Here is a 12,915-nt window from a genome sequence, read left to right as displayed (position 1 = left end):
ATATTTATATCCAAAAACAGCGTTTTACTATGGCATTGATGTTGAGGAAATCGTTTCCCTCCAATAACCGGCAGTCAATTCAACACCACAAATTAAATAATTAAAATTAGAAAACATTGGTAAAATATTATATTGTCATTTAAAGAATTATAGATTTACATCTCTTGAACGCAATCAACTTGCCAGATTTAAAAATAACCTTACTGGGAAATCACACTTTGCAATAATCTGAGCACTGCGCCCAGAAAAATACGCGTTGCGATACAGACTAGACGTCATGTTGGGGAGATCTAAAATCGAAAATACTATGTAAATAATCCATTACCTTTGATTCTCTTCATCAGATGTCACTTCCAGGTATCACAGGTCCATAACGAATGTAGTTTTGTTCAAAAAAGCTCATCATTTATGTCCAAAAATCTCCGTCTTGTTAGCACACGATCCTAGCCAGCCGGACTTCTCGTCATGAACGAGGGGAAAAAATATATTTACGTTCGTTCAAACATGTCAAACGTTGTATAGCATAAATCATTAGGGCCTTTTTTAACCAGAACATGAATAATATTCAAGGTGGACGAATGCATACTCTTTTATAACGTATTGGAACGAGGGTACCCAACATGAACTCGCGCGCCAGGTGTCTAATGGGCCATCATCGTTCCATGGCTCTTGTTCGGTCAGATTTCCCTCCAGAAGACTCAAAACACTTTGTAAAGGCTGGTGACATCTAGTGGAAGCAATAGGAAGTGCCAAAATATTCCTCAGCCCCTGTGTTTTTCAATGGGATAGGTTTAAAGGTAATACAACACATCAGGTATCCACTTCCTGTCAGAAAATGTCTCAGGGTTTTGCCTGCCAAATGAGTTCTGTTATACTCACAGACACCATTCAAACAGTTTTAGAAAATTTAGGGTGTTTTCTATCCATATGTAATAAGTATATGCATATTCTAGTTACTGGGTAGGAGTGGTAACCAGATTAAATCGGGTATGTTTTTTTATCCAGCCGTGTCAATACTGCCCCCTAGCCCTAACAGGTTTTAATTAAAGCAGTGAGCTGAATAAAGAGTTGTTTGAGGTTCTGTTAAAATAGTAAGCTGGCTGGATAAAGAGCAGCTTTAGGGTCTGTTAAACCAGTGAGCTGGATGGATAAAGAGCTGCTTCAGGGTCTGTTATAGCAGTGAGCTGTCTGGATAAAGAGCTGCTTCAGGGTCTGTTAAAGCTGTGAGCTGTCTGGATAAAGAGCTGCTTCAGGGTTTGTTAAAGCTGTGAGCTGTCTGGATAAAGAGCTGCTTCAGGGTTTGTTATAGCAGTGAGCTGTCTGGATAAAGAGCTGCTTCAGGGTTTGTTATAGCAGTGAGCTGTCTGGATAAAGTGCTGCTTCAGGGTCTTTTAAAGCTGTGAGCTGTCTGGATAAAGAGCAACTTCAGGGTTTGTTAAAGCTGTGAGCTGGATAAAGAGCTGCTTCAGTGCCTGTTAAAGCAGTGAGATGGATAAAGAGCTGCTTTAGGGTCTGTTAAAGCAGTGAGATGGATAAAGAGCTGCTTCTGGGCCTGTTAAAGCAGTGAGATGGATAAGGAGCTGCTTCAGTGCCTGTTAAAGCAGTGAGATGGATAAAGAGCTGCTTTAGGGCCTGTTAAAGCAGTGAGATGATAAAGAGCTGCTTTAGGGCCTGTTAAAGCAGTGAGCTAGCTGGATGAAGAGCTGCTTCTGGATCTGTTAATGCAGTTAGCTAGCTGGAGAAAGAGCTGCTTCTGTATTTGTTATTTTATTGGAATCCCCATTAGCTGTTACAAAAGCAACCTCGGCTCTTCCTGTGGTCCACACCATGGAATAATTGCTCTATATTATACTGCACACTTTCTTGAATTTGGCCTGGATTTGGGGACTGTGAAGAGACCCCTGGTGGCATATTTGGTGTGGTAAGTGTGTGTAAGTTGACTATGCAAACAATTTGGAATTTTTAACACATTAATGAGTCTTGTAAAAAGAAGAAGAGAGACTGGAATGCATTGTATTTATATTAACCCTCTGATTACAATGAAGATCAAGATGTGCCACTCTGTTCTGGGGCAGCAGCTGCTTAACTAGGTCTTTCCTTGCAGCACTTGACCACATATCTGGACAATAATCAAGATAAGATAAAACTAGAGCCTGCAGGATTTGCTTTTTGGAGTGTGGTGTCAAAAAAAGCAGCAGATCTCTTTATTATGGACAAACCTTTCCCCATCTTTACAACCATTGAATCTGTATGCTTTGACATGACATTTTACAAATGAAGTTAACACCAATTAGTTTAGTTTCCTCAACTTCTTCAACAGCCACACCATTCATTACCAGATTCAGTTGAGGTCTAGAGCTTAGGGAATGAATTGTACCAAATACAATGCTCTTGGGTTTTAGAGATGTTCAGAAGCAGTTTATTACTGGCCACGCTGTTTTTAAGCGCTTCAGGGTCTATTTAAGCAGTGTGCTATCTGCTCCTCGGCATGCACATCACCGACAACCTGAAATGGTCCAGCACCCCTTCAACCTCAGGAGCCTGAAGGAATTTGGCTTGGCCCTTAAGACCCTCACAAACTTCTACAGATGCACCATTGAGAGCATCCTGTCGGGCTGTATCACTGCCTGGTATGGCAATTACACTGTCCGCAATTGCAGGGCTCTCCAGAGAGTGCTGCAGTCAGCCCAACGCTTTACACCAGGGTCAAGAAGATCATCAAGGACCTCAGCCACCCGTGAACGGCCTGTTCACCGCACTACCATCTAGAAGGCAGAGACAGTACAGTTGCTGTTTTTCAGTCTCTCGGTCTGATGCTTCTATCTCCAGGCGATCAGACTGTTATAGTCAGCACCCTGCCATGAACTTAGTCATAATTTTTATTTATTTCACCTTTATTTAACCAGGTAGGTTAGTTGAGAACAACTTCTCATTTACAACTGCGACCTGGCCAAGATAAAGCAAAGCAGTGCGACAAATACAACACAGAGTAACACATGGAGTAAAGAAGCGTACAGTCAATAACACAATAGAAAAAAAGAAAGTCTATATACAGTGTGTGCAAATAGCATGAGGAGGTAAGGCCATAAATAGGCCATAGTAGCGAAGTAATTACAATTTAGCAAGTTAACACTGGAGTGATGTGAAATTGTTGCTATTCAGCTACCACCCAGCATTCTACCCTGCACCTTGAGACCCTGCCCTATGTATATAGTAACACTGGTCCCTTCAATGTTTACACCCTGTTCTACCCACTTCATATGCATACTAAATAAAAATATAAACGCAACATGTAAAGTGTTGGTCCAATGTGTCATGAGCGGAAATAAAATATCCCAGAAATGTTCCATACGCACAAAAAGCTAATTTCTCTCAAATTTTGTGCACAAATTTGTTTACATCCCTGTTAAATAGTATTTCTCCTTTGCCAATATAATCCATCCACCTGACAGGTGGGGCATATCAAGAAGCTGATTTAACAGCATGGATATTATGACGGCGCCGGAAGAGATGGCCGCCGTTTTACGGCCTCCTAACCAATAGTGCTACTGTGTGTGTTTTTACACGTTATTGGAAACTTATTTTGTAAAGAAGGTTTCTGCCACCGTATCTTATGATGAAAAGAGCTTCTGGATATCAGGACGGTGGTTACTCACCTCGTACTGGACGAAGACTTTTTCTTTAACGAGTCAGATGCGAAGGATTTACTTCAGACACCCGACAAGGCCCAAATCCCATCATTCACATGAAGAAGAGACGGAGATATCGGGGTCGTAGGTCGGGGTGCCTTGTAAGGATCCGACGGTCAGTGACTAATCCCCCTCTACCGTCAGTCCTATTAGCCAACCTGCAATTATTGGATAACAAAATGGAGGAGCTCCAATCACAAATATCCTACCAGCAGGACATTAACAACTGTAATAGCTTATGTTTCACCGAGTTGTGGCTGAACGACAACATGGATAACATACAGCTGGCTGGGTTTTCTGTCCATCGGCAGGATAGAACAGCTGCCTCCGGTAAGACAAGGGGTGGCGGTCTGTGTCTATTTGTAAATAACAGCTGGTGCACAAAATCTAATATTAAGGAAGTCTCAAGGTTTTGCTCGCCTGAGGTAGAGTATCTCATGATAAGCTGTAGACCACAGTATTTACCAAGAGAGTTTTCATCTATATTTTTCGTAGCTGTCTATTTACCACCACAGGCCGATGCTGGCACTAAGATGGCACTCAACCAGCTGTATGAGGCCATAAGCAAACAGGAAAACGCTCATCCAGAGGTGGCGCTATTAGTGGCCGGGGACTTTAATGCAGGGAAACTTAAACCAGGGAAACTTAAACCACTTAAACCTACCAGCATGTTAAATGTGCAAACAGAGGGAAAAAAAACTCTAGACCACCTTTACTCCACACACAGAGACGGATACAAAGCTCTCCCTCGCCCTCCATTTGGCAAATCTGACCATAACTATATCCTCCTGATTCCTGCTTACAAGCAAAAATTATAGCAGGAAGTACCGGTGACTCGCTCAATAAGGAAGTGGTCAGATGACGCAGATGCTAAGCTACAGGAATATTTTGCTATCACAGACTGGAATATGTACCAGGATTCTTCCGATGGCATCAGTACTGGCTTCATCAATAAGTGTATCGATGGCGTCATCCCCACAGTGACTGTACGTATATACCCCAACCAGAAGCAATGGATTACAGGCAACATCCACACTGAGCTAAAGGCTAGAGCTGCCGCTTTCAAGGAGCAGGACTCTAACCGGGATGGTTAGAAGAAATTCCAGGCAAAGCGTCAATGCAGGACTAAGATTGAATCGTACTACACCGGCTCTGACGCTCGTCGGATGTGGCAGGACTTACAAACTATTACGGACTGCAAAGGTAAGCACAGTTGCGAGCTGCCCAGTGACACGAGCCTACCAGACGAGCTAAATAACTTCTCTGCTCGCTTTGAGGCAAGCGACACTAAAGCATGCATGAGAGCATCAACTGCTCCGGACGACTGTGTGATCACGCTCTCCGTAGCCGATGTGAGTAAGACATTTAAACAGGTCAACATTCACAAAGCCGCAGGGCCAGACGGATTACCAGGACGTGTACTGTGAGCATGCGCTGACCAACTGGCAAGTGTCTTCACTGACATTTTCAGCCTCTCCCTGTCTGAGTCTGTAATAACAACGTATTTCAAGCAGACCACCATAGTCCCTGTGCCCAAGAACACCAAGCTAACCTACCTAAATTACTACCGACCAGTAGCACTCAAGTCTGTAGCCATGAAGTGCTTTGAAAGGCTGGTCATGGCTCACATCAACACCATTATCCCAGAATCCCTAGACCCACTCCAATTTGCGTACCACCCCAACAGATCCACAGATTATGCAATCTCTATTGCACTCCACACTACCCTTTCCCACCTGGACAAAAGGAACACCTACGTGAGAATGCTATTCATTGACTACAGCTCAGCATTCAACACCATAGTGCCCTCAAAGCTCATCAATAAGCTAAGGACCCTGGGACTAAACACCTTCCTCTGCAACTGGATCCTGGACTTCCTGACGGGCCGCCCCCAGGGGGTAAAGGTAGGTAACAACACATATGCCATGGTGATCCTCAACATGGGAGCCCCTCAGGAGTGTTGTCTTAGTCCCCTCCTGTCCTCCCTTTTCACCCACAACTGCATGGCCAAGCACAACTCCAATACCATCATTAAATTTGCCGACGACACAACAGTAGTAGGCCTGATCACCGACAACAGTGTGGTGCCAGGACAACAACCTCTCCCCAAAACGTGAGCAAGTCAAAGGAGCTGATCGTGGACTACAGGAAAAGGAGGGCCGAACACTCCCCATTCACCTTGACGGAGCTATAGTGGAGCAGATGGAGAATTTCAAGCTTCTTGGTGTCCACATCACCAACAAACTAACATGGTCCAAACACACCAAGACAGTCGGGAAGAGGGTACGACAAAACCTTTTCCCCCTCAGGAGACTGAAAAGATTTGGCATGGGTCCCCAGATCCTCAAAAAGTTATACAGCTGCACCATCGAGAGCATCCTGACTGGTTGCATCACTGCCTGGTTTGGCAACTGCTCTGCATCTGACCGTAAGGCGCTACAGAGGGTAGTGCGTACGGCCCAGTACATCACTGGGGCAAAGCTTCCTGCCATCCAGGACCTAAATATTTGCCGGTGTCAGAGGAAAGCACAAAACACTGTCAGACTTCAGTCACCCACGTCATAGACTGTTCTCTCTGCTACCGCACGGCAAGCGGTACCGGAGTGCCAAGTCTAGGACCAAAAGGCTCCTTAACAGCTTCTACCCCCAAGTCATATGACTGCTGAAAAATGTATCAAATGGCCACCCGGGCTATTTACGTTTTTACACTGTTGCTACTTGCTGTTTATTATCTATGCATAGTCTCTTCACCCCTACCTACATGTATAAAATATCTCGGCTAACCTGTATACCCGCACATTGACTAGGGAACCGGTACCCCCTGTATTTAGCCTCATTATTGTTATTTTATTGTGCTACTTTTTATTATTTTTGACTTTAGATTGTTTGGTAAATATTTTCTTAACTCTTTCTTGAACTGTACTGTTGGTTAACCTCTATGGGCTAGGTGGGACGCTTGCGTCCCACCTACGTAACAGCCACTGCCAGCCTGTGGCGCGATTTTCAAAACCTTAAAAATCCTATTACTTCAATTTCTCAAACATATGACTATTTTACAGCCATTTAAAGACAAGACTCTCGTTAATCTAACCACACTGTCCGATTTCAAAAAGGCTTTACAACGAAAGCAAAACATTAGATTATGTCAGCAGAGTACCAAGCCAGAAATAATCAGACACCCATTTTTCAAGCCAGCATATAATGTCACCAAAACCCAGAAGACAGCTAAATGCAGCACTCACCTTTGATGATCTTCATCAGATGACAACCCTAGGACATTATGTTATACAATACATGCATGTTTTGTTCAATCAAGTTCATATTTATATCAAAAACCAGCTTTTTACATTAGCATGTGACGTTCAGAACTAGCATACCCCCCGCAAACTTCCGGGGAATTCGCTAACATTTTACTAAATTACTCACGATAAACGTTCACAAAAAGCATAACAATTATTTTAAGAATTATAGATACAGACCTCCTCTATACACTCGATATGTCCGATTTTAAAATAGCTTTTTGGTGAAAGCACATTTTGCAATATTCTAAGTACATAGCCCAGGCATCATGGGCTCGCTATTTAGACACCCGGCAAGTTTAGCACTCACCATAATCATATTTACTATTATAAAAGTTTGATTACCTTTTGTTGTCTTCGTCAGAATGCACACCCAGGACTGCTACTTCAATAACAAATGTTGGTTTGGTCCAAAATAATCCATCGTTATATCCGAATAGCGGCGTTTTGTTCGTGCGTTCCAGACACTATCCGAAATAGTAAAGAAGTGTCGCGCGCATGGCGCAATTCGTGACAATAAAATTCTAAATATTCCATTACCGTACTTCGAAGCATGTCAACCGCTGTTTAAAATCAATTTTTACAACATTTTTCTCGTAGAAAAGCGATAATATTCCGACAGGGAATCTCCTTTTCGGCAAACAGAGGAAAAAATCCCAAAGGCGGGGGCGGTCGGGGTCACGCGCATAAGCCCAGTGTCCCTTGATCGGCCACTTGAGAAAGGCGATAATGTGTTTCAGCCTGGGGCTGGAATGACGACATTCTGTTTTTTCCCGGGCTCTGAGCGCCTATGGACGACGTGGGAAGTGTCACGTTAGAGCAGAGATCCTTAGTAAATGATAGAGATGGAAAAGAAGTTCAAGAAATGGTCAGACAGGCCACTTCCTGTAAAGGAATCTCTCAGGTTTTGACCTGCCATTTGAGTTCTGTTATACTCACAGACACCATTCAAACAGTTTTAGAAAATGTAGGGTGTTTTCTATCCATATGTAATAAGTATATGCATATTCTAGTTACTGGGTAGGAGTGGTAACCAGATTAAATCGGGTATGTTTTTTATCCAGCCGTGTCAATACTGCCCCCTAGCCCTAACAGGTTTTAAGGGTGTGTAAGTAAGCATTTCACAGTAAGGTCTACACTTGTTGTATTCGGCGCATGTGACAAAGTTTGATTTCATTTACCTGATTATCTGTCAATGGGCATGTTTTACCTGATTATTGATAACTGGGTATGTTTGACCTGATTATCTATAAATGGGAACTTTTTACCTTATTTATCTATTATCTTTGGGGATCCTGAGTGGTGCAGGGCTCTAAGGCATTGCATCGCAGTGCTAGAAGCGTCACAACAGACCCGGGTTTGATCCCGGACTGTATCACAACCGGCCGTGATTGGGAGTCCCATAGGGCGGCGCACAATTGGCCCAGCGTCATGAGGGTTTGGCTAGAGTAGGCCACCATTATAAATAAGAATTTGTTCTAAACTGACTTGCCTAGTTAAATTTAAAAAATCATCTTAAGGATAATCAACTAGACGTCATTGTTGCACCTTTTAGTGATCATAGTGTGAAATCCAGTATATATTGTCTCTGTGTTTGTGTGCCTTCAGTGTTTGTGTTTGTGTTTGTGTGTCTCAGGAAACCCCCAGGCCAGAGTATGATCAAATCCTACAAGAGAAGAGACGGAATAAGAGAGGAGCCAAAAGGAGTGAGGTATTTATTATAATAATTATAATATCTATATAGATAGAGAGATCCAGTGGCTTGATAGTGATATTCACTGGATATCAGAAGGTGAATGAATATAATAATTATAATATCTATATAGATAGAGAGATACAGTGGCTTGCGAAAGAATTCACCTCCCTTGGCATTTTTCCTATTTTGTTGCCTTACAACCTGGAATTAAAATCGATTTTGGGGGTGGGTTTGTATCATTTGATTTACACAACATGCCTGCCACTTTGAAAAGGCAAAATATTTTTTTTATTGTGAAACAAGCAAGAAATAAGACAAAAAAACAGAACATGAGCGTGCATAATCTAATTTGTAGAGCCACCTTTTGCAGCAATTACAGCTGCAAGTATCTTGGGGTATGTCTCTATAAGCTTGGCACATCTAGCCACTGGGATGTTTGCCCATTCTTCAAGGCAAAACTGCTCCTGCTCCTTCAAGTTGGATGGGTTCCGCTGGTGTACAGCAATCTTTAAGTCATACTACAGATTCTCAATTGGATTGAGGTCTGGGATTTGACTAGGCCATTCCAATACATTTAAATGTTTCCCCATAAACCACTCGAGTGTTGCATTAGCAGTATGCTTTGGATCATTGTCCTGCTGGAAGGTAAACCTCCGTCCCAGTCTCACATCTCTGGAAGACTGAAACAGGTTTTCCTCAAGAATTTCCCTTTATTTAGCGCCATCCATCATTCCTTCAATTCTGACCAGTTTCCCAGTCCCTGCTAATGAAAAACATCCCCACAGCATGATGCTGCCACCACCATAATTCACTGTGGGGATGGTGTTCTCGTGGTGATGAGGTGTTGGGTTTGCGCCAGACATAGCGTTTGTCTTGATGGCCAAAAAGCTCAATTTTAGTCTCATCTGACCAGAGAACCTTCTTCCATACACTGCGTGCACAATTGTTAGGCAAATTGTATTCCTCGGGATTAATTTTATTGTTGAACAAACACAATGCTCTCAGTCAATCCAAAATGTTATTGAACCTCAAACCTGAATGTTTAACAAAGGAAAAGTGAGTTGTGTCTTTCTCAGGGAAATATATAAGGGTGCAGAATTATTAGGCAACTAAATTACAAAAATAATTTCTCTCAACTCACTTGTTGATTCTCAATTTTTTGAGTTAGTGTAACAGATAAGTAACACAAAATGACAATTATATAACATTTTTGGCCTTTCAAAAATATTCAGTGACCAATATAGCGACCCTTATTTTCAATAACTGCCATGAGCCTTCCATCCATGGAGTCTGTCAGTTTCTTGATCTGTTCACGATCAATTTTCGCTGAAGCAGTAACCACAGCCTCCCAAATGCTGTTCAAAGAGGTGTATTGTCTTCCCTCACTGTAAATCTCACGTTTGAGAAGGGCCCACAAGTTCTCAATAGGATTTGGAAGAGGGCCAGGTGAGGAAGAGGGCCAGGTCATTATTCAGGCATCTTTGAGGCCCTTGCTGGCTAGCCAAGCAGTGGAGTACTTGGATGCATGTGATGGAGCATTGTCCTGCATAAAGATCATGGCCTTCTAGAATGCTGAGGACTTCTTCCTGTACCACTGTTTGACGAAAGAATCTTCCAGAAACTGGCAGTAGCTTTGGGAGTTGAGTTTCAGTCCATCTTCAACCCGAAAAGGTCCAACTACCTCATCCTCAATTATAGCAGCCCATACCAGTACCCCCTCTTCACCTTGCTGGCACCTGACTCAAAGTGGTGCCCTGTGTCCATTACTGATCCAGCCACGGGCCCATCCATTTGGTCCATCAAGAGTCACTTTCATTTCATATGTCCATAAAACCTTTGAAAAATCTGTCTTCTGGTAATCTTGAGGCTTCAACTTATGAATCTTATTCAGTGGTGGTCTTGTTTCAGTCTTCTTGACCTTGGCCATGTCTCTGAGCTCTTGACACCTTGTACTTCTGAACACTCCAGGTAGGTTGCAGTTCTGGAATACGGTGGCGCTGGAGGATAATGGGTTCCTGGTAGTTTGACGTTTAATTCTTCTCAAGTCTTTTACAGTTAATTTGCGCCTTTTCTTCCCCATGAGTTTTTTGCGCCCCAGTTGACTATTCGCAACAAAACGTTTGATTGTCCGGTGGTCAGACCTCAATAGTTCAGCTATTTAAAGAGTGTCGCATCCGTCTGAAAGGCATTTTACATTTTTTGCTTTTCAGTGTCAGTTAAATGTATTTTTTGGCCCATTTTACCTGAGGTAATGAGGCTGCCTAATAATTATGCACACCTTGATATAAGGTGTTATTCACTTTCGCCACACCCTCCCTCATTACACAAATACATATCACCTGAAAATGATTAAATCCAATAAGCATTCAAGTTTATATGGTTTAGAGTTCGAAAATGTGAATAGAAATAATGATAAGATCAGAATACTCACTTGCCTAATAATTGTGCACGCAGTGTATGTTTGGGGAGTTGCCCACGTGCCTTTTGGCAAACACTTTAAGCAATGTCTTTTTTCTGGCCAGTCTTCTGTAAAGCCCAGCTCTGTGGAGTGTACGACTTAAAGTGGTCCTGTGGACAGATACTCCAATCTCCGCTGTGGAGCTTTGCAGCTCCTTCAGGGTTATCTTTGGTCTCTTTGTTGCCTCGCTGGTTAATGCCCTCCTTGCCTGGTCCGTGAGTTTTGGTGGGCGGCCCTCTCTTGGCAGGTTTGTTGTGGTGCCATATTATTTCCATTTTTTAATAATGGATTTAATGGTGCTCCGTGGGATGTTCAAAGTTTCTGATATTTTTTTATAACCCAACCCTGATCTGTACTTCTCCACAACTTTGTCCCTGACCTGTTTGGAGAGCTCCTTGGTTTTCATGGTGCCCCTTGCTTAGCAGTGTTGCAGACTCTGGGGACTTTCAGAACAGGTGTATATATACTGAGATCATGTGGCAGATCATGTGACACTTAGATTGCACACAGGTGGACTTTATTTAACTAATTGTGTGACGTCTGAAGGTAATTGGTTGCACCAGATCTTATTTAGAGGCTTCATAGCAAAGGGGGTGAATACATATGCACGCACCACTTTTCATATTTAGATTTTTTTGAAACAAGTAATTTTTTTTCATTTCACTTCACCAATTTTGACTATTTTGTGTTTGTCCATGACATGAAATCCAGATGCAACAAAATAGGAAAAACGCCAAGGGGAATAAATACTTTTGCAAGGCGCTGTAGATAGATAGATAGATAGATAGATAGATAGATAGATAGATAGATAGATAGATAGATAGATAGATAGATAGATAGATAGATAGATAGATAGATAGATAGATAGATAGATAGATAGATAGATAGATAGATAGATAGATAGATACAATAGATACAATAGATACAATAGATACAATAGATACAATAGATAGATTCAATAGATAGATTCAATAGATAGATACGATAGATAGATACAATAGATATGATAGATAGATACAATAGATAGATACAATAGATACAATAGATAGATACAATATATAGATACAATAGATACAATAGATAGATACAATATATAGATACAATAGATACAATAGATAGATACAATATATAGATACAATAGATACAATAGATAGATACAATAGATACAATAGATAGATAGATAGATAGATAGATAGATAGATAGATAGATAGATAGATAGATAGATAGATACGATAGATACGATAGATACGATAGATACGATAGATACGATAGATAGATAGATAGATAGATAGATACAATAGATGATACAATAGATACAATAGATATTTATAGATAGAGATATATAGATAGAGCTACACTACCGGTCAAAAGGTTTAGAACACCTACTCATTCAAAGGTTTTTCTTTATTTTTACTATTTTCTACATTGTAAAAAAACTATGAAACAACACATATGGAATTATGTACTAACCAAAAAAAGTGTTAAACAAATCCAAATATATTTTATATTTGAGATTCTTCAAATAGCCACCCTTTGTCTTGATGACAGCTTTGCACACTCTTGACATTCTCTCAACCAGCTTCATTGAGGAATGCATTCCAATCACCTGGAATGCATTCCAATTGACAGGTGTGCCTTCTTAAAAGTACATTTGTGGAATTTCCTTCCTTCTTAATGCATTTGAGCCAATCAGTTGTGTTGTGATACGGTGGGGGGTGTAATACAGAAGATAGCCCTATTTGGTAAAAGACCAAGTCCCTATTATGGCAAGA

The 12,915-nt window shown here is 41.6% G+C and overlaps 1 protein-coding gene across 1 annotated transcript in view; it reads left to right on the top strand.

Moving 5' to 3' along the window:
- The window catches only part of LOC106584860 (anoctamin-2), a 128,833-nt gene that overhangs the window by 55,759 nt on the left and 60,159 nt on the right, over positions 1 to 12,915 (top strand). The window contains exon 12 of the mRNA XM_082968267.1: positions 8,625 to 8,699. Coding sequence (XP_082824393.1) covers positions 8,625 to 8,699 — 75 coding nt within the window. The remainder of the gene's footprint in view (positions 1 to 8,624; positions 8,700 to 12,915) is intronic.

Source organism: Salmo salar, chromosome 23, assembly GCF_965601325.2.
Source record: "Salmo salar chromosome 23, fSalSal1, whole genome shotgun sequence".
In the NCBI taxonomy this organism is placed as follows: Eukaryota; Metazoa; Chordata; class Actinopteri; order Salmoniformes; family Salmonidae; genus Salmo; species Salmo salar.
This window is presented reverse-complemented; position numbering and strand designations above follow the sequence as displayed.